General features: G+C 36.8%; 1 protein-coding gene across 6 annotated transcripts in view; it reads left to right on the forward strand.

Moving 5' to 3' along the window:
• Positions 1–22358, forward strand: part of adgrb1a (adhesion G protein-coupled receptor B1a) — a 90100-nt gene extending 67742 nt beyond the window's left edge. For 3 of the 6 annotated variants that reach the window (XM_084089453.1, XM_084089451.1, XM_084089452.1), the window contains exons 18-31: positions 703–806; positions 2083–2185; positions 2312–2462; positions 4874–4943; positions 5183–5249; positions 6554–6639; positions 10356–10454; positions 12974–13145; positions 13260–13355; positions 13443–13482; positions 14997–15652; positions 18247–18282; positions 18381–18539; positions 20724–22358. In XM_084089453.1, the coding sequence (XP_083945579.1) occupies positions 703–806; positions 2083–2185; positions 2312–2462; positions 4874–4943; positions 5183–5249; positions 6554–6639; positions 10356–10454; positions 12974–13145; positions 13260–13355; positions 13443–13482; positions 14997–15652; positions 18247–18282; positions 18381–18539; positions 20724–20918 (2034 nt within the window). In that variant the 3' untranslated portion in view covers positions 20919–22358. The remainder of the gene's footprint in view (positions 1–702; positions 807–2082; positions 2186–2311; positions 2463–4873; positions 4944–5182; positions 5250–6553; positions 6640–10355; positions 10455–12973; positions 13146–13259; positions 13356–13442; positions 13483–14996; positions 15653–18246; positions 18283–18380; positions 18540–20723) is intronic. The other 3 variants (XM_084089455.1, XM_084089456.1, XM_084089454.1) reach the window with 2 other exon arrangements.
• Positions 22359–22890: the final 532 nt, after the last annotated feature.

The raw sequence follows: 22890 nt of genomic DNA on the forward strand, positions 1-22890 counted from the left end.
GGGATTTAATTAACTTGGCCCTGTGCGCACATTAAACCTGGAGACAAGACAGGCTATAAATGCAACCAATTATCTTTGTGTGTAAGTGTAAGTCTGTGTGTTTTTGAGCTAAGGTGAGAAGTCCACACCCTGTGGACATCCTTAACTCCACAGTACCACATAAATGTATTTAAAATGTTGAAAGGCAAGTAGTTATGGACATGCATTATAATGGCTTAACACTTAAGCAAGGGATGCAGATATTCATGAACACACAGGCATGCACTACTCACACCTATGGTACAGTTAATGCTGCGTACACCACTGCAGTGGCCGCTGTTTCTCCAACACATCACCATGGCAACCAAGACAATGGTTGCGCAAGCCTGCAAATGTGTTATATTTGAAGCTTTTGGTTCACAATCTGTGTATGAGTAATTCACATCATCAAGCATTAAGCTTTTCCGGTGGTCTTTATGGCATTAAAGGCAGTCATAGGTTGCTATACTGTAGCTCTCTGCTGTGCCCTCTGGATATCTCAGTATCAGCCCTTTGCCGAGTGACCTTCATCTCACCTTGTTCCTTAGCCGGAGCCACACGGACAGCAGCCCACTCTCCCCAGCTCTCTTCAGCACAGAATCGCATGGAGGACGGCAGGCGGCTAGCCTGATGCACCGTTTGCATCTGTGAGCACTAACTGAGTCTATTTTCTTGTGTTGACAGAACATGGATAAGTCCCAGCTTCCATCTGTGACTCTGATCGTGGGCTGCGGGGTGTCGTCCCTCACCCTGCTTCTCCTCATCATCATCTATGTGTCTGTTTGGAGGTAAGCAAGATCTTCCACTGCTAAAACACAATTTGGCTGTTCACCAGTAAAAGAAACTCATAGACATTAATGGGAAGCCACAGGGGCTTCAGCACCATGGACAGCGACATATTTTTGTATAAAGAGCTTTGTGATGCTTTGGAGTTTGAGATTCAAATCAATTATTTGACATGATGTAATCCTAAACAAGTCAGGTTGTTATTTATGATTCAGTTGTGGTTATTAGTGTGCTTGATTGTGCTTAATTGGCACATTAACTAAGTGGTCAGGCAGTTTACTTTAAGTTCCAAAAACTACCAACAGCCTTGTCCATGGTCATTTCACATTTTGTATTATTTCTAAATTCATTTTAAGTAAATAGTAAATTTAAGTGAATGTGGGGTCAGTGAAAAATGTTTAAATTAATACTTTTATTTAGAAGGAATATGTTAAATTGATCAAAAGTGGCAGTAAATAGACTTTTACATTGTTAAAAAAAAATCAAATAAATGCTGTTGTCTTGAACATTACTGAATCTTGAAAGAAATGTATCACGGTTTCCACTTAATCAGCCCAACATTTGTTATCAATATTTCAATGTTTTCAACATTGATAATGATAAGAAAGTTGCTTGACCATCATATCAGCATATTATAATGATTTCTGATGGATCATGTGACTGGATCAAGACTGGAGTAATGAATGATGCTGAAAATTCAGCTTTGCCATCAAAGCTATAAATTACATTTTAAAATATTAAAATAGAAAACTATTTTATTTTAAATTGTAATAATATTTTCCAATATTTCAGGAATATTGCATTTATTTGATTTTTGATCAAATAAATGCAGATATGGTGAGCATACGAGACTTCTTTCAAAAACATAAAAAACACGTTGTAGTGTATATATAGAGGCATCCAAAGTACTGTTGTTTTACATTTACAAAACCTATTTTTTGTCGTACAAATTATATTTGAAATAAAAGTTTTTAAAAAGTCTAAATTAATTTCACAGTGTCTTAGTCTTTGTTATGTGCTCTGTTAGCTTTAATGACAGCTGCAAGAACTCCAAAAGCTGGAGCCTGATTTAAGAGTAATCCAAAAAGCATCTTGTGCTTCAGTAGTCTGTACAGAGGCAGTCACAGTGTGGCATCTTGGTTATCACCACTGGCTATTATACAGCAGTTCAGGTTCCACTGATGTGCCTATTTATTAAAAGCATTGTGAGTAAATGATTGTGAGCAATAGGCGTCATTCAGATGTATTGGCTCAGTGTTTCTGTGTGTTTTCCTTCAGGTATATCCGCTCAGAACGTTCTGTCATCCTCATCAACTTTTGTCTGTCCATCATCTCCTCCAATGCACTCATACTTATTGGACAAACCCAGACACGGAACAAGGTCAGGCCAAACAAACACAAATAAATTGATAAAAAATCCTTGATATACAACAAAATATGTTTCATAATCTTCCTATTTTCCTTTTTACATAACTCTCTCTTTCTGTCTCTATTTTCTTGCTCTCAGGTTGTTTGTACTCTTGTGGCTGCATTTCTGCACTTCTTCTTCCTGTCCTCTTTCTGTTGGGTTCTCACGGAGGCATGGCAGTCTTACATGGCCGTGACTGGCCGTCTTAGAAACCGCATCATACGCAAGCGTTTCCTCTGCCTTGGTTGGGGTGAGGCTTGTCCCTTTGACTTCCTATTATGGGCCTATTTACAACTAGTTACTTCACGCGTTTTTACTGATCGAATATCTATCCGATTTGTTAAAACTGTTCCATTTACACTTGGCCAAATAAATCTGTCTCTGCAAAACAAATATAAATCCGATCTTCGCTATATTCAGTGGAATTCACGTCAAGGTCAACAGATATGAGCTGCATTTGATTTATTATCAGCTACTTTCAAGATCAAAGGCTGCAATAGATGATAAAGTGATACTAACTGGTGAGATAATTTAACCTCACTACTTTTAAAGAAGGTGATTGTGTGTCAAGCTTCATGATGCAATGCCGAACTTTCAGTTTCATTTGCTGCAGTTTGCACATCGGTTTGCTGTAACAGGAGCTGGTATAACACACTCTCACGTTTAATTTTTTTCCATTTCGGGAAATAGTAAATGCAGACATCCCACCTCTTCCAGAAGGTCCAGGAGTCTTCCGCATACTGATATGGTATACTCCGCATACTGGTATATAATTTGCTCCCTGGTGCCCGCAAATTATATACAATATCGCAGAAATCGAGCGAGTAAGACAGAAAGCATGTTTCCACCTGGTATTAAGATGTGTTTTCAATGAAAACTGATCACAAGTAGTCAGCCAAGATTCGTTAGCGTTACACATGGTATTATCACACTTTTCAAATGCGTCTTCTGTGACCACTTGGTTCAGATTTGTTCATCTTTTTTAGTCACACTCAACTACATCCTTTCACTTTTGGCACAGGAATTCTATTGAGTGAACAAACCCATATTAGGCAGCTTACGCGAATGAATACAATTGGTTTAATATAATTTTTTATATTATGGTGGTGGGGGGTGGTTGTATCGTGCCATCTCCCAGAAATTATATATTGCACGGTAGGATGTCTGTAAATGGTATTTTGGGAAGGAAAATTTACATATGTGGTTTTAACACAACCAGATGCATTTACACTTGTCCAGTTTCATATGTAATGCATAACAAACCACCTCCTGAAGTGGTTTGAATGATCGGATTTTAATCTGTCTCACAAATGTTTTAGAGGGCATTTACACTGTCTCTACACTGGATAGCTATCTGATCAGAGAAAATGTATGAAGTGACCAGGGGCCTCATGTATGAAACCTTGTGCAGTGTGTGTACGCACAAAACCTAGAACCTGCACAAAATTCCCTTTCTAAAACCCAGTCAGCGGAAGATTGTGCATATCCCGTCTCCTTCCCGAAATAACCATATATGGAGCTTACAACGCATAACACTATTACTATGCATAACGGCATCTGCATATCATTTCCATGCATATTCCCATCCATGTGATACCATGTTTAACACAAAACATTAGGAAAATATGAAATAAGGACTACATATAAGGTCACATTACATTATTAAAAATCATTCAGTTGCCTTGCCTTGTTTTAGAATAAATAAATCAATATTATATATATATATATATATATATATATATATATATATAGATTTAAAAACATTTCAGAGAATGTTTTTTCTCAATCTTTTCCACTGGCCAAATAGTAGGCTATTTTTAATTGCTTTATGCAAATATATTTTTTAGCAATTTTGCCTATAAGATAAACATGTATTTAAGGATGGTTTATATATTTTTAATGGAAACAGATAGGCCATATCTTTTTGCAGTGTAAATAATTGTCTGACTCAGCTCACTGACAAAACATTTAAAAAAAATAAAACGTACATATCTGAAGTTTTCCTTTAAATTCTATCCTTCAAATTTTTTAGAATATTGGGAATACCCCAAAAATTGTTTTCATTAGGCTGTGTCTGTCTGTGCACGACACCAACAGCACCTGTGTGCAGCAGAGGTTTTACACCCTACTGTCATCGGACTTATTCAAACCGGACAATGGACCGTTCGATCACGGAGCGAGTCCTTCATTGTCTTTCATTATAGGCCTACTGTCTATGTTGCTAAGCCATCTGCTTAGACGAAGTGCTCATCATTGTTCATTATTTGCATGAAAATATTTTCTCAGAACGTAAGTGCTGCTGTTTAGAACACAATTCAAAGCGGAATTATCATGCGCCATTGCTGTAGTTAAAACATTAAAACACAGCATTCCACAGGAAAAGTGTTCAAAAGCAGCGCATCCACTACAAATATTTCTATTTAAATTAACATAAACATATTGTAACTTCTGGATAATGATTTCATGAAATGTCAGTGCTTAACTCTGCAAGTCTTCTCTGCAAATAATGACCAAACTGGGTAGCTGATATAACATTTCAGTTTGTTTTAGCAGCATTGTTTGATTCTACATGCTATAATTGATCTAAAATTTAAATTTAACTGAATGTAACATCTTGATACTGACATGAGCTCTCCACTCATTTCTGTTCCTTTATTATAGGTTTACCTGCTCTTGTTGTTGCAATTTCTGTTGGATTCACCAAGGCAAAGGGATATGGCACTGTTAACTAGTAAGTATGATCATGATGAAGTGATCATGATATTTCTGAAATTTCTAGTGCTCCCTATGGCCAGTCCTTCCCTGCCTTGTATCCTTCAAGTAGACACTTGAAAATGTTAAGAACAAGTAATGACAACCACAATATATGACATCACTGATTACTGTTTTCCTTTTAGTCTCTTTATCCTTTTATTTCTTCCATCTCTCTCGTTCTTACTCTTTCTTTTCTGCTTTTGTGTTTTGTGTTAGTTGCTGGCTGTCTCTGGAAGGTGGATTGTTGTATGCATTTGTGGGACCAGCTGCTGCTGTCGTCTTGGTACAGTTTCTCTCTCTGTTTGATTTATTCACAGAAATCTTCTGTCCTTCATTTCCAGCTTTAGTGACAAGCACTTAGAATGGAAGTGAATGAGAATGCAGACAATCCAAATTTTACCCTCATAACACCACAACATAATATCTAGCAAACACGTATTTTAGTGGATCTGTTTAAACAGCGTATGCTAGTGTGGTCATAGTAACCACTGCAGATTAATTAAACCTGATCTGGGCTTACACAATATTAACATGGATTACAGCAGTATCTCTTTTATTGGACAACAGATTTTATTTAGTCAGACACTGATATGGTGTAACGTCATTCTAGTGCCGTTTTTCTGTGTAGAACCAAAGCATTTTTCAACCTTGTTTCAGAGGATTCTGTACATTTTTAAAATTGTATATTAATATACCAGTTGAAAAATGAAGGTGTAAATTTAGTAGCATATTAGTATTTACTGTGGTGTGAAATATCGGTATCCAAAATCATAAAATTGGAAATTGACTGCTAAAATATTAGTATTATCAGAAGTAGCTTGAACAACAACTATTATTGATATTTTTATTGACTTCATAATGTCTGAACACGTTAGCAGTGAGCAAACTAGTATATGAGATACAGTGCAAAAGTCATAAATTAAAGGCAAATTTACAGTACCGTTAAAGTCCCCCTGTAGTCAGGAATTGTATCCCTTAAAACTACTCTTTGATCACCAAAATGGCATTTAAAAAAGAAAATTCCTTGAAAAATAAATTGTCATGCCTTAAAATAGCTTGAATGTAACTCTAAACACTTGCCTCATTTAGTATACGTGGTTCTACAGTATGAATATGCAAATTAGCCCCGCCTCCACTCGCTCACACCAGCTCAGAGATCCACTCATTGTCGATCACACGTTGACGTGATTGGTTACAAGGTAGTTTGTGACGTCAAAAAAACACCAGCGATTTCATATGGCGTTTTTGAGACTGTCTTTGGTTCACTGCAGTTTTAAAGAGAAAATACTCAGCAATGGTGTTGACTTATGAATTTGTACATGGTTTGTCTTAAAGCATATTAAAAACACCACATAGACATATAAAAAAATTTACCACAGTGGGACTTTAAAACACTACTTACTCTAAAATCTAAGATTTTCTTATTAAAATACAACAAAACCACAAAGTAAAGGAGGCTTTACAGAATCCTCCTAAACCAGATAAAAACCAGCCATTTTGTAGCACACAGGAGAAGTCACTAGAACCGTGTATCTTTTGTGAGGCTGTATTTGTGATGTGTTCACCTTTTTCCTCTCTCTTCACCAGGTTAACATGGTAATCGGGATTCTGGTTTTTAACAAACTGGTGTCCAAAGATGGCATAACTGATATGAAACTCAAGGAGAGGGCCGGGTATGCCTCACAGTATTCATTCATCTCATTGGCTGACCTCTAACCAGCTCTGGGAAATACATTCATTGGCCAGACCTTTCATAACATCTCTCCCTCCTCCAACAGGACACAAATTAGCATGAATAAATTAAATTGAAAAATTGTTTTGCACTGCATTTATTACCAAATGTATCATCAAATCAAATTATTTTGTCTTGTTTTCCACTAAAATAATATCACATAATATCAGTAGATTTACTTACATGATCTTTTTCTGTAATATATGTTGAATTGAGTTAATCTTGTTTTACATATAAATGAGCAAACAAACTTTAAATGTTTATGCTTTGAATTTTTTGTCCTTCAGAGGGGAAGAGATTGATATGGACTGGTTATTGGTGCTGTCAAAAGCAAGATGACACCTTTGCTCACTCATTGCATTTCTTTTACATTTCCGTTGGCGATTTGCCATGTGTCGCTTAATCATGTCTCCAGCTTCTCTTGATTTTTAGGTGTTGCTGTGCATCTTGATTCAAAGTCATGTTTCTGTGTGTGAAATGTTTATTTGAGGGGCAGTCGCAAAGGAGCCGGCAAAGGAAATCTCACATAAGGCGTCAGCTTCATGCGTCTGATCGATAGCACTCAAGCTGAGTGAATTTCTCAATTTATATCCATTGATTTTAACAAGTTTTCAGTCGTGCGAATTAAATGCCATTGAAGCTGAAGTATGAACTGAGAATTGTTATTATAGACCTCATTATAAGGGTTTCTCAATCGTACGCTGTCCATCTCCGTGCCATTGACCATCAATTACACACTGGATTTGTTAATCTTCCAAGATTCACATGTCTTCTACCAATCAGGCTTTACAGCAGAAATGTGTCCTGCGATTTATTACAGAGAAGACGAATATTACTCATGCTATGACTCATGATTGACTGTCTGTGTTTCCTTTTCTGGGCTGTGCTCCACTGCCTGCAGGCTGACGCGTGCCCTTACTGGCATCATTTTTGCATCCGAGCGTTTTCTTTCTCTTGTTCCTTCTCTTTGCTTTGTGTTTTTAGATTGTTATTTTGATTATTTCATTTCATTTACATTGTGTTTGCCTCTGCTATGATCTCTCTGCTTGATTGTGTTTGTTTTTGTGCTGTTTGAGACATTGTATCAGAGTTACCACAGCATCCCCTCGCTCACACTCAGGGCTCTCCTCTCTGCCCCGCCCACCCGCCACCGATTGGCTGAGATGCAGGTCCGCCCATCCTCTAATTTAGCCTTTCCCACAATTTAGCGCTTACATTTGCCTGATGCAATCTTTTAGGACTCAGCCCTTTCTTATTAATTCTGATGGAAGCATGCTGGTTAGATTAAATGTGCTTTAGATTAGACATTTAGATTTAGAATAGCTGTAGGTTCAGTTTGGATCCATAAATTAGTTTGTTTGTGTGTGTGTGTTTGGGAGTGTGCAATTGTACGCTTGTATGAGAAAGTATGTGGATTTCATTGTTTGGACATTTTGGATCGGATTTTTTTTTTTTTTTTTTTGGAAAGTCAGAGTTCTGTTTGTGTCTAAGTAATAATGGGAAATATTTTTGCAATTCCGAAACTCTTATCAACATGTTTGTTTGAGTATTTTCCAGCCGCATTGCATTCTCTGCGGAAATAGATAAACTCAAGGCTGGCTGCCGTTGTTTGGTGCTGATAGATGGGAAGGGTGAATCACATTTAGAGGGAGGATTTTTATCACTTTTCCCTCCCTCCCTCACCCTTGTTCTTAAACAAAACATTTTTCATTAGCCTAACTAATAAGCACAGCTGTTAATTATGCGTAGTGCAGCCGCAGCATTTTGGGTAGTCTCTGTACACCTGTAAATTATGCCATTTTCTTCAGTTTTAGAATAACAAAGGGCATTTTGATAAATTGCTGTGGTCCACATCAAGAGCTTTCACATTAATTTACTACCTGTGGCAAGACAAAACAACAGATGAACTGTTTCAAAAATGGAGGGTAAAAAAATGAGAACGTCATTGTAATGTTTGATATAGGATCATATGAGCTAGGTCTTTGAAGTTCCTCCATGAGGACTAGAAAGATGTCTTGTATAAAAAAAAAAAAAATGCTGATTGCTTTTTAATATCACTGCCTTTACTGAGGTTTTATTGGTGGCATTGGCCTTTTGCTTGGAATTGAATTTCTTATATTATTCAGGGTTTAATCTACATGTCTGCCAGTAACAGAATCAACTTCCTATACGTTTGGGCAGCCATGCCAATCTGATGGCTTTATTTTTATCTTTATTTTAGTTTTTTGCAGGTGGCTATTTTGTGTGCAACAGTTTTATTACATGCATTACCGTAAGAGTCAGTAAGATTTTTTTTTTTTAAATAAATAAATACTTCTAATTAGCAAAGAAACATTAAATTGATCAAAATTGACTTGTAAAGACATTTTTTGTTACATAATATTTCTTTCCATTCATCAAAGAATCCTGAAAAAAAAAGAAAATAATTACAATTTCCACAAAAATACTGAGCTGCGCAATTGTGACGTAATAAGAAATGTGACTTTGAGGACTGGAGTAATGGCTGATGAAAATTCAGCTTTGCCATCATAGGAATAAATTACAATTTAAAATATATTTGAATAAAAAAACTGTTATTTTAAATTGTAATAACATTTCACAATATTACTGTATTTTTTATCAAATAAATGCATCCTTGGTGAGTATAAGAGATTTCTTTCAAAAACATTTTTTTAAAAATCTTACCGACCCCAACATTTTTAACAGTAGTGTGTTTTTGGAAAATGTTGGACAATGCTAATGCAGCCTCTATTATTTATTGGTTATTTTAACTAGATTTTTCCAAAAAGCAGATGCATATTTTGCATATTTTTCACATTTCATAAGCTGTCTGCAAATATTAAAATGCATTTGAGATTCTCAGTAAAAGCATATTTTAGGATAAAAGTAAATAGTCTCTGTCTCAACAGTGGCATTGCAGACTTAAATAATGTATACTGCAGTTTATTTAATATTAATAAAAGAAACAAGCCACACATAGATATAATGGAGAGTTCGTGCATGCGGGATATTGGCAGTTATGGCTGTGGATGACTATAATGTGTCTCCCAAAATGACCGTGATTTAGCTCGCGTCTGTGAATGCACGATCTCCGGCTGTCAGCACGCATGAATGTTTGTGTGTATGTTTTTCAGCCAGCTTTTTCGAGTTCCCATGTCTCTCTCCAGCGACCAAAGACAGATGCAGTGTGGGACGGATAAACTGCTCGCAGCCTAAATCAAGCAAATTCCGTATGGCATACTAATGCAAAAGAAGATTTTGATGTCATTGATATGACAGAATCAAAATCCTATCATGAAATATTTTACGTAGACTGTCAGTGGAAATAAGTGATGGTAATCCATACATACATGCATGACATATAGAGTTGATTTGTTTTTTTACTTGCTAGCTCTTTGTCCCACATATTCAATCAGGCCTATTTAGAAATAAAACTATCGTGACAGCATCTTTTCCATCATTCCTGCACTCTTCCCAAAGCCTTGACAGAGATCTGCCTTGAGTGGGAGCTTGAAGGGGATTCTGTGTCCGCTAGGTCTGTGTATCAACATGTATGTAGGTGTATGTGTCTCTGTGTTTGTGTGTGTGTGCGAGAGCGTGTGTGTGGTTATATATCAGCGTACATGTGTATTTCAGTGTGTTGATTTGACTTTGCAGTCAGATGACAGTGCCACTGTACAATATGACGCTCAAATGTGCCAAGTGCGGAGTTATCTCGTCGGCTGACGTTTCCACCACAGCTACCAGTAACGCCATGTTAGTCCCGCTAATTATTTACCAACTCTTTGATGCTCTGCCTTCGGTTCTATTTTTCCTTTTTTTTTCTGCATATTTCTTACCTCACCCCTCTTTATTTCCTTTTCTGGTTTTCTCCCCCATTCATTTCCCTCACCCTGCTATTGCTCCTTAGCTGTTATGTCAGAAGCGATAAAAAGAGACAGAGCTTTTATGCTGTTGCACTGCTAAATCATGCAGATTGCAATAGGAGCCCATCTTGAAGCCCTGTTGTGTATGTGTGTGTGAGTGTGCAAGTGTGTTTGTAGTGCGCAGTTGACCAGACAGTTCCTTGCTCAAGATGGTACCATGGTAACCATAATTTCTGTCAAAGTAGCATAGGTTTAGTTATAATAAATTAGTTCATGCATTTGGCAGGCGCTTTCATCCAAAACTACTTTCAGTGCATTCAGTATGTTCAAAACCCTGGGTTCAAACCCATCGCCTTGGTGTTGCTAGTATAATGCTCTACCAATTTTTGAATAAGCGATAGATCAATATATCATCCAGCTTTAAAATTGGTAAATTTGACAGTATTTGGTCATTTTGAGAAATCTGCAATGCCTGCTTAGGCAGTTGACATATGTGTTGGCACTTTCAGATATTTTAATACATTTTGAGTAATATTCAGTGATGTTATTGTTAATTAAAACTTTTAAAAATTGTTTTTGGAAATAAAAAGCTTAAATAAAATTAAATGTAATTAATGTTGCCTTGGCAACTAAATAAAATAAATAAGTTGAAAAATTAAAAAATTAAATTAAATTAAAACTGAAATAAAATTATATAAAATAAAGCTAACCAGAAACATAAAAGCACAACAAAATTATTAACTAAGCTAATTCAAAAAAATGAAATAAAATACAAAAAACATTCTGATAAAACATGTTAAAATTTCACAGATGAGCTAAAATTAAACACATTTCAGCACATTTATATACATCTCAGTTGTTATAATTCGAACGAATTAACCTATATCGCATACTGCATACTGTATACTGTAGATATAGGATATTGAAAACCTCAAACTGGTCAACCACTATTCTTCAAACAGTACAGGAATCTTTCTGCATCTTTCTGTCATTATATTTTTTCATTTCTTTTTTGATGAATGGTGGCCAAGTTATCATTTTTCACAGTAACACTAACTGAATGGTATTTTGGTTGGACTCTGTGGTATTTTGATGGAAGCAATGGTTGCCATGGGACTTTTTTTTTTAAGGGCTAATAATAGCAGCCATGCCAAGAATGGCTTTTTTGACTGTGAGACTGAAATGAGCCATGTTGGTCTGGTTTCTGTCATTAGCTTTCTGCTGGCTGTGTGTTTTACTCTATAATATGAGATAAAGTTGACCAGCCCTTTATTAATGTACGTGAGAATCTGTAGGATGTTTTTGTATGTGGCGGCAGCTAAGAAACAATAACAGAGGTTAAAATGATGCAACCTGCAATACGGTAAATTGCAGAAATTTGTAAACATACCTCAGCAGACATGTACAGTAGGGTGAAAGGTCGATGATGTTTTACCGCATTATGCATGTGTTGATATATGTGTGTAGATGCCCGGGGTTGACTACGTTTCTGTTTAGCAGTGCTTGTGAAAAGGATGTCAGGTGAAAGCTTTGTAGGGCAAAGTACTTCATAAAGATGATTATGTACATCCTTTTCTGTTCATAATATAAATATATATTAAAACCATAATGTATATCAATGAAATGAATGAATTGTGATTATTTCCCACACCAGTGTTCTAGTGTAGCCACTGAACAAGAATGGAACCATCGATGCCAATAAAGAACCTTTATTTTTAAGAGAGTGTGAGCATTCTTTGATGTGTGTGTGATTGGCAGTGTGTTTGTTGGTGAGTTTAAAAGATACAAATGCAGTGATCAACTGAAGCAGATCAAGAATACATTTGTAAAATAAAAGGGAGGAATAAAATAGTAAAAATAGTGAGAAGTAGGACTTGCTGAGCATGCTGGCCCTTTCCTCCAAATCCATGATCAGGGGAGAGTTTGTCTCTAAAGACCACTGATGTGTCTACATTCCTTCATCTATCACCCTCTCATTTGTCTTCCTCTTTTTCATCATCCATTGCTCCTTTTTATTGCTTCTTTTGGCTTATTTTTACCTGTTGCACCTGTTCACATATGTTTTGAACTGTGATTGAACCATGTTTTGAGAATATTGATATTGTTTAGAGTATAATCAACAAAAAGGGCAACTCTAGCTCATATTGAGCACTGTATCGATCTGTGTAGTCATATATTAATGCTTTTTACTGCAACACCAGACTCATGTCTTTTAAAACACTCATCAGATATCCAAGAAATCAATAATATGCTTTATAAGTATTAATTAGTTTTATAAGAAATTTCTAAATATCAACTAAAGTCACTCCGAAAGAGAGGCTTATCCTTTAGTTTTGCCCTCTTTGTCTTTTTTGTATGCCAACGGTGATATAAACCTTTACTCACTGTAATTCTGCTCCTGTCCTTTAGGGCGTCGCTGTGGAGCTCCTGTGTTGTGCTTCCACTGCTGGCTCTCACTTGGATGTCGGCGGTCCTGGCCATCACCGACCGCCGCTCAGCCTTGTTTCAGATTCTTTTTGCTGTCTTTGACTCTCTCGAGGGCTTCGTTATCGTGATGGTGCATTGCATCCTACGCAGAGAGGTGCGTGAACCTTGTCCCATACCTGAATCGGTTTTCAAATTTAAAGGCAGACTTCCCATTTTAGATGCAAATTAAAATACTTTTTTACGTGACACGATTTTTACAATCGATTAGGTCCAAGAGGCAGTAAAGTGTCGCGTTGTTGATCGTCAAGAAGATGGAAACGGTGACTCTGGTGGATCTTTCCAGAATGGCCATGCTCAGCTGATGGTGACTTCCGACTACATTTCTGTATTTCTGTTACACATAAAACATAAAATTGGGAATAAAAACTCTCATTCTCTCTGTTTTCTCCAGACTGACTTTGAAAAGGATGTAGACATTGCTTGCCGATCAGGTGAGTCCCTCAACACACTCTCTGGTCATTTAAATTTGCTGTGATGTCCATCTGAGAGGTGCAGCCGGCTGTTTATACAAGACAAGTGCCATTTTACAGGCCCCATAATGCATTTTCTACGAGGAGATTCAGAACACGATCTGATTGCTGGCAAGCAGCAAAATGCAGATAAATAGACTTGTCTGTTCCCTTGCCGTGCCTCAGATCTGCCGGCCTGTCCTAATTAAGTCCCTCCCGACATTTCATTATCAGATAGCAGCTTTCTTCTCTGATATCTATCGGAAATGGGATTCTGATTATTTGTCAAGACGACACATCAAGCTAGCATCTAGAAATAGAGGCGCGTGATGTGATATTTTTTGCTTTTTTGAAGTGTGAAGGACTAAAAATTAAGCCTTCCATCAGCCCCCCTTCACTTGGTTACTCAAAAGACCCTTTCACATGACTTGCTGAAGCTAAAGTTTTGGCCACATTATTATTCAAACCAAAAATTATACTTACAAGACCCTCAAAGTTCAGACAATCTCAACTTTGCTTGCGCATCACTGAGAACAATCAGCTGTAGTGTTTGAGGTTCAAGTTTTCCCTGGTGTCCGCAGTAAGTGGACGGGCAATATGCTAATGTTTCATCTTGACGTCACAATGAACGGCTAAAGGCTTGTTTGAAAAACGATTCATTTCATTAACTCAGAGTCGACTCGTACTTTTGAAAGACAATAACTTTATATATGGTGCACTTTCAGATTTAAAATGTTGCAGGATGTTTCCATTCACTTAGAGCTATGTTATACACTACATGAAAGGTAATTTTCAAAAATCAGTAATAGGTGCACTTTAAATAAGTAATCATGACCACTAAAAAGGTACGTTCTATATAGTATGAATGTGTGTAGTATGAATGTAATCCGGACGTATTACATGCACCATGTTGTCATTATCATGTGACCGACCAGCATCAGCTGCGTCGCTTCACTGCCATTCACAAATCCTCTCCCGTGGCCTCATGGGATAGTAAAGTGTCCATTGTATGTGCACTTCAGAATCTTGCCAGAAGTAGTAGGTCATCCGGGTGCTTTTTGCCTACTCTTTTGAGAACTGTGAATTTGGACGTACTTCTTTTGTCACATACTGTTTTTCGCCTACTATGTAGTAGGAAAGTATGCGATTGTCAGATTTTTCATTAATAAATCAAAAGTAGGCCTGTAAAATGTAATATGGACTAGCATCAGTAATTATTCAAATGGAATCTGAAATATAGAATCTTCTTGTTGTGAATGAGTGATGTAGTTTCAACTACTACACATATACTTAAGCACATGTGACACTCATGATATGTGAAATACCTACAGAAACTCAAAGGTCTTCATGACCATCATTGCCAAAACAAATAAAAAATCTTGTTAACTTGAAGAAATGATGATTTAAGCTGCTGAAAGGGCAGTAAAATGTAGCACTGCTATCAAATCAGCATGATCCCTTTTCACTTACTAAGGCTTTTTCGTTCTGATTTGCAGGCACCCTTAAGCGTTCCTCCCAACAAGGTGAGGAGAAGGTAGCTTCACAGCAGATCACGGTACAGAAAGGCTCCAACTTCAACACCCTTCCTGCCAGCATGGCAAAGGTCCACCTGCAAAACGTTGCTGATTACTCCAGCCACACACTCACCATGCGCCGCGACAAAGGCGGCATTGCGGGGGTCAGCACCGAACTACCCGGAGCCAAATCTATTTACATCTGTGACGGCGAGCTCTTCAAGCAGCTGGACGGAGCTCCGGGAGACAGCGGCGGTCTTGAAGGCGGCGGAGGAGGAGGGTCGGGCCAGGGTTACGTGCTCTTGCCCAACAACAACAACACCCTTAGGCCCTCGAAGGGTGGCAAGGAGGACCAAGCCACCAAGTACAGCATCGGCATCGAACAGTTACCCCAGACCAGGCTCATCCACCTGGCCAACCCTGCTGGCACCGATCCCGTGCCAGGCTTCGGGCTAAAGAGCTTGCCCACTGACAGAGTCAGCATTTCCTGCTCAGAGAGGGACTCCCCGGGGCAGACAGTTCAGAACATCTCCAGCGAATCCCAGATGATAAACAGTTGTGAGCAAGGGGACTCTGGGAACTCCGGCATGATGTCTAAGAGCGAGACCATCTCCACACTGTCTATGAGCTCTTTGGAGGTAAGAAACAACGATAATCATGAGATCAAACAATGCAACTCTCTACATTACAAGTAAATCACTCACATATAGAGTTGGGTATCGTTCAAAAATGTGGACTCGAGTTGCATGACTTGGACTTGACTTGCGACTCAACTTGACACAATCAAAGAAGACTTGCGACTCGACTTAGACTTTGACAATAATGACTTGCGACTTGACCTGGACTTGAGCCCTCTGACTTGAAAATACTTTATTGGCTACCTTCTAAAACCAAAGATCAGAGTTGTTCACTATAGGCTGGTCTAACTTATGATCACATATGATCAGGTATGATTAGCGCTGCTGAGCCAGAGAGGGTCTCACTCAGCCAGTGCTTGTGTAACAAGTGGTATACCAAATAAAAGGGTTGTTCAACATTAAACTATAAATGTAGCACAGATATATGTTCTCTCACCTACACTTACCACTCTGACTGAGTGTTTGAGTTTTTTTCTTGCCATCTTTACAGCAAACTATTCCTATTGATATCATGTAAATGTATGCGCAGCGTATTGTGATGAACTGTAAACTCTAGTGCATGGGCGCCTACTCTGTCGCTTTGCTAAGAATGTTTTTTTTTCTCACATGCACTCAAAGAGAGAGAAAGCAAGAGAGTCTTACACACCATGTAGAATTGATGTGCTACATGTCAATGGGATTCTTTCTTGTTTTTTTCTTGTCAAAGTGACTGAGGTTGTTTGAAATGACTGAAGCAGAAGTCACTGCCAGATCCTTTGGTAGTGGGCGGAACTAATGCGCAAGCTGCAATCTCATTGGCTTGCTCTCACCTTTTACATCCATGTTTTGATTTCAGACAACATGTTTAATATTCATGAGCCCTGCAGCTGATTAGTTAGTTAGAATTAGTAGGATTGGTAGTAATATTTTATTAGTATTACAGTAAGTTTTTTTTTTACAGAAACACTGGACCACCAATATTTTCTCAAGCACACTTTACACATACTCAGTCTGGTAAATTTTCTAGAAAAATGCGATTCTTTTGCATAGAGACGTTCTGATAGATATCCTGTACCTGTTTCCTCATTGTAGACGAGCATGATTGACTTAATTTTGTCTAAATAATGAAAACGCTCTTCACAGTTTGTATGGAAAGATTGACAGCTTAAATGATTCAGAATCCCAGTGACATTAACATTTGATGGCCAACAGCACAAATCTGCGTGTGTCTTACAGCTCTGTGGATGCTGTTTTCGCGGTCCTAAATCAAGACATCTTTTCATCTTCATCTTATACACTTTCTTTTCTCAGCCGTGATTATTACTGAAAACTGATGGACACTTTGGTTTCTGGTTCAGAGGAAAGTGTTGTAGACCTATCTGCCTATGATGCTGTGAATTCACATCAATGTTTGTCATATCTGCCACAAGGGAGCGAGTGTCCTAATTTATGTGCGGAGTGAAAAAAAGCATGTTTGTCGAGAGTGTCTGTCATTACGTGGCTCAGAATTACATTTCAACTGACATCAGCCAATGCACATGCACTCGGTTTCAATGAAAACTGCATTGGAACGCTTAATGGAATGAAAGACCTGCTGTTTTAAAAAGGAAGAAATGAAAGAAGGCTACATAAATTATGCCTCTTTGCATTTGCAATTATCCCGCTTAGAAAAGAAAGTCTCTGCAAAGGTCAGATTTTGCTCATGCTTTAAAAGGGAGCAGATGACAAGCATGGATTCCTCCTCACCTCAGGCCAAACATGCTCCCAGAATGCATTGCGGGCACACAGCTGCAGCCACGCACAGCACAGGCAGAATGTCAGACTGCCCTCAGACGCTCTCCGACAGGCTAAAGAAAGGCCATTCGGTCACAAGCTGTTTACTGCACACTCTTGCCAGGAGCTCGGCGGAAACATGCAATATACAAGCGACACAATGCTTTCTCAAAGTCTGCCCTAAGTGCCTAATTTTTCCCCCCTACTTATTGCTTTTGGGTCATTCTCAAACAGTATTGACTTTCTGACATACAAAATATTATAAAATGTTTGAAGTTCAGTTTTTCCTATATACATTTTTTTGTAAACTTTTTGTATTTTTTTAAAATCAGAATAATAGTTTAACTAATAACTAAATTAATAATTTATATTATTAAAAGATTGTATGTTAGTTGCATTAAATGTTAATTTAAAGTATTTAAAGTATTTTATATTCAAACTTTTTTTGCTGTTTAAACTGGAAAAACAAAATCATATATTACATTATATTATATTAAAATTGATTAATTGAATTTAAATGTTAATTGTATTTTATTTAAAAAAATTGTTTTGCTTCATGCACTAATGTTTAAAATAGAAAAACAAAATGAGTATAAATATAGTTTTCAACATAGATTGTTCAACATTAAACCATTACATTTATGTATTGTAATATTATGTTATGATGTTAATGATGTCTTTTATAAAGTATTTGTTTTTAAATATCTGAAATCTTTTTAATGACTTAAATGTCTAAGGACATGTTTATCACTGTATTTTGAGAATGACCCATTTGCTGTTTTTCCCCAAGACCACTCTGGAAGAACACACAATAACAACCTTTATTCTTATTTGTCCTTTAGAGACGAAAATCACGCTATGCAGAGCTGGACTTTGAGGTCAGTGTAATGTAAATCTTTCCACAAATGACAGCAGTCTTGCGTGGTGCAGATTCATTCATCACTGCAGTGGTTCTAAGTCCGGTTTTGTCTTGCAGAAGATCATGCATACACGGAAGCGCCACCAGGACATGTTCCAGGATTTAAACAGGAAACTGCAGCATGCAGAGAAGGACAGAGATTCTCCCCCAGTGGATGGGAAGCCTGGGAAGAGATGGAGTGTGTCGTCAGGAGGCAGCGATAAAACCAACCTTAGTGTACGAATTTACATTAATCACGTCTTACATGTCTCAATGTATTTGTCGGTAATGGGATCTTGTGGAAAAAATAAGTAGTTTCTTCCCAAAATCAAAAGGAAAGCTAAATTGTACTTTGCATTTAGCAGAATTCAGGTTAAATGACATTAATTTCTTGACAGTTAATATAATATAATATAATTAGTGCTGTCAAATTGTGATTAATCATCTAACATAAAAGGTTGTACTATATATACAGGTGCTGGTCATATAATTAGAATATCATCAAAAAGTTGATTTATTTCAGTAATTGCGTTAGAAAAGTGAAACTTGTATATTATATAGACTCATTACATGCAAAGTGAGATATCTCAAGCCTTTATTTGTTATAATTTTGATGATTATGGCTTACAGCTTGTGAAAACCACAAAATCAAAATCTCAGAAAATTAGAATATTACATGAAATCACACAGTAATTACACAGTAATCCCATGGTCATTGAACCAGGTTTTGGTTATTTTGGCAGTGTGGGCAGGTGCAAATCCTGCTGGAAAATGAAGTCAGCATCTCCATAAAGCTTGTCTGCTGAAGGAAGCATGAAGTGCTCTGAAAATGTCCTGGTAGACGGCTGCGTTGAGTGGACAGCACAGTGGACCAACACCAGCCGATGACATGGCTCCCCAAACCAACACAGACTGTGGAAACTTCACACTGGACTTCAAGCATCTTGGATTGTGTGCCTCTCCATTCTTCCTCCAGACTCTGGGACCTTGGTTTCCAAATTAGATGCAAAATTTGCTCTCATCAGAAAAGAGGACTTTGGTCCACTGTGCTTTATTAAATCCAGAGTCAACGCAGCCGTCTACCAGGACATTTTCAGAGCACTTCATGCTTCCTTCATTTTCCAGCAGGATTTACACCTGCCCACACTGCCAAAAGAACCAAAACCTGGTTCAATGACCATTACTGTGTAATTACTGTGTGATTTCATGTAATATTCTAATTTTCTGAGATTTTGATTTTGTGGTTTTCACAAGCTGTAAGCCATAATCATCAAAATTATAACAAATAAAGGCTTGAGATATCTCACTTTGCATGTAATGAGTCTATATAATATACAAGTTTCACTTTTTTAACGGAATTACTGAAATAAATCAACTTTTTGATGATATTCTAATTATATGACCAGCACCTGTATATATATATATATATATATATATATATATATATATATATATATATATATATATATATATATATATATATATATGAAGAGTTCAGATGCAAAAGCCTCTAAGTGCCATCTGAAATTTTCTTCTAGAATGATCATTTTTATCAAGCTCGTATGTTTAACTTTTCATTGCCATTTAAGTGAAATTACTGAACTTAAATATACAACCTTAATAAAAATGATCATTCTAGAAGAAAATTTCAGATGGCACTTAGAGGCTTTTGCATCTGAACTCTTCATATATATATATATATATATATATATATATATATATACATACATATATATATATATATATATATATATATATACATATATATATATATACATATATATATATACATATATATATATATATATATATATATATATATACATATATATATATATATACATATATATATATATATATATATATATATATATATATATATATATATACACATATATATTAATAAACTTTTATGTTAGATACAATCACGATTAATAGATTTGACATCCCTAAATATAATATATAACAATGAATTAAAATTTATTACAAATAATATTAAATCATTTTACTAAATATAATGTTCATTTTGTTTTCCCTTAAAGTAATATTAATTAAATAAAACAATATTGATAATTGATTAATTGCCTGTATGCAATTAAATGTATATTAAATACAATAATAATAATAATAATTGTCCTAACAATAATATAAATTTTCTGTATTCCATTAAATAAATATTAAATAAAATAATAATAATACTTGTCCTAACAATATTCATGTCCTGTATTCAACTAAATGTATATTAAATACAATAATAATAATAATTGCCCTAACAATAATATTAATTTCCTGTATTGAATATATAATCCATTTTTGGTTTTGTGTTTTTGTTTTTTTAATGCTGAAGTATAGCCAAAAAAAGTTCTTAACATTTCACATAAATTTCAAATATATATATTTTTTTTATGTTTGATAATGTAGGACAAGCAGCAGACCCCCAGTAAGCGGGTGTGGGAGGGCATCAGGAAGACCCACTCGCCACCATCATGGGTGCGTAAGGAGCTGGAGCCCCTACAGGCCTCTCCCCTGGAGATGCAAGCGGTGGAGTGGGAGAAGGCCAGTGCCACCATCCCTCTGGTGGGCCAAGAGATCATGGACCTGCAGACGGAGGTCTGAAAGACCAACAGAACATACAGAGAAACAGAACAAACTCTACTCGCAGGGAAACAGGGATAAGGAGAGGGGAAGATAATTGAGCGAGAGTATAGGCAAAAAAAAAAGTATGCAAGAAAGACACTGAAAGAGAGTGAAAGCAACATGGCTGTGCAATTTTTATTTGTGTTTTTTTTTTTTTTTTTTTGGTAATCCTGGAATGGCCTTTTCCTCAATGTCAAAGCAAATCATAACACTTTAGAAAATCCAGGTCTGAGTCTGTTGCTATGGTAATGAGCTGGCGCTACCAAGAACGGCTGAACTGGGCAAGTTAAGTAGTGACCCGGGATGTTACCATGGGAACATTGGGAATGACTGACTAAAAGGAAGGGCTGGAATTCAGGCTAAGAGCAGATGAGCCTTAGTGAGTGGCCTTCAATTTCTTACACCTCTGGATACATATTAGTGTTCATGTCACATTTGAGAGCGTTATGAAAGAGAGAGAGACGTAGCGCTACAACTGCCGACAGGAATCAGGTGTGCTACACGTCATTCAAAATCAAATTCTTGACTATTCTTAGTATTATCATCATCGTTGTTGATCAGTGTGACACATGCGTACGCTTGGGGCACAAGAGGTGACGTGATTGCCCAAAGCCATCTGCATATGACTGTTAATCTGTCTCGAAAGCCCTCCTGAGCCAGTACAGCCACAACTTAGCCACTGTGCTGTCCCATGCACCGCATCCACCTGCGGATCCTTCGGAAGTCGGTCAGTGGCGAAGTGACATCGGCGTGGGATTCAGTTTGGAAGCAGGTCGAAGTCCAGTTGGTGGGTTCACGTTTTCATTCGCTTGATGTTTTCATCAGAATTACTGGAGCTGAGAGACCTGAAACAAACTGCTGTGTCTCAGAATATGTGCAGAATCAAGTTTGAAAGAGAAAACGGAGATGAATACGAATATATAAATATATATTATAAATAGTCTTATATATGAAACTGCAGAGGGGTGTTATTCTCTGGCTAGATGTGGTCGCACACAGAGCAAGCACAAGACTCACTCCTCAGAGTCCTGTTGTACAGCATTGTAATTATTTCCAGAAGAGTTCTACAAAATGAATTTTAGCCTATAAATATCTTTCTTACTGTGCTTGGGGACTATTGTTATCATTATTATAGATATCATTGCGATTCTGAGATCCCCCACCCAACTCTCATCGGGTTACTGGACTATATGAGTGTTCTGTAACATCATGTAACAGTGTGTATTTCGATATCACTGACTGTCACTCCAGATGATACGTACTTGCCTGAATTCTCCACCATGAACTCCCTGCCTTTCCACACTTACTTTTTTAATTTCACTGGGGTTTCTTTGTTATTGTACAGTTTTCAGAGCACAAAATGAATGTGTCATATTTCTAATAAAAAAGTATATCTATATAATAAAGGGAAATATGTCATATTGATGCTGCAAAACTTGTTGAATTTGCCCAGGCTGCTGTGTCATAGATAGACAGATAAACAGACAGATAGAAAGAAAGATGGACAGACAGTTATATAGAAAGATAGAGAGACCGACAGATAGAGGGATGGATGGAAAGACAGAGACAGTAATATGGATGGATGGATGGATGGATGGATGGACAGACAGACAGTAATATAGATAGATAGATGATATAAAGTCAGATAGATAGATAGATAGATAGATAGATAGATAGATAGATAGATAGATAGATACTGTAGTAAGATCGACATATAGATGGACAGACTGTTATATATAAAGATAGATGAAGGATAGATTTTTTTTTTTAAACTACAAATATATAATAAAAAAATGTTTGCTAATTCAAAATAAATACAATAACATATAATCCTAAAACAACACTGCACTGCATTTTCAAATGAAGAGCCCATAAATCCACTGATAAAGATTTAACTAATTGCAAATGCTGATGATGATAAATGTGTGTTATTATTCGATTAAAAGAATAC

Source organism: Abramis brama, assembly GCF_963993115.1.
Source record: "Abramis brama genome assembly, chromosome: 17".
NCBI classification, from domain to species: Eukaryota; Metazoa; Chordata; class Actinopteri; order Cypriniformes; family Leuciscidae; genus Abramis; species Abramis brama.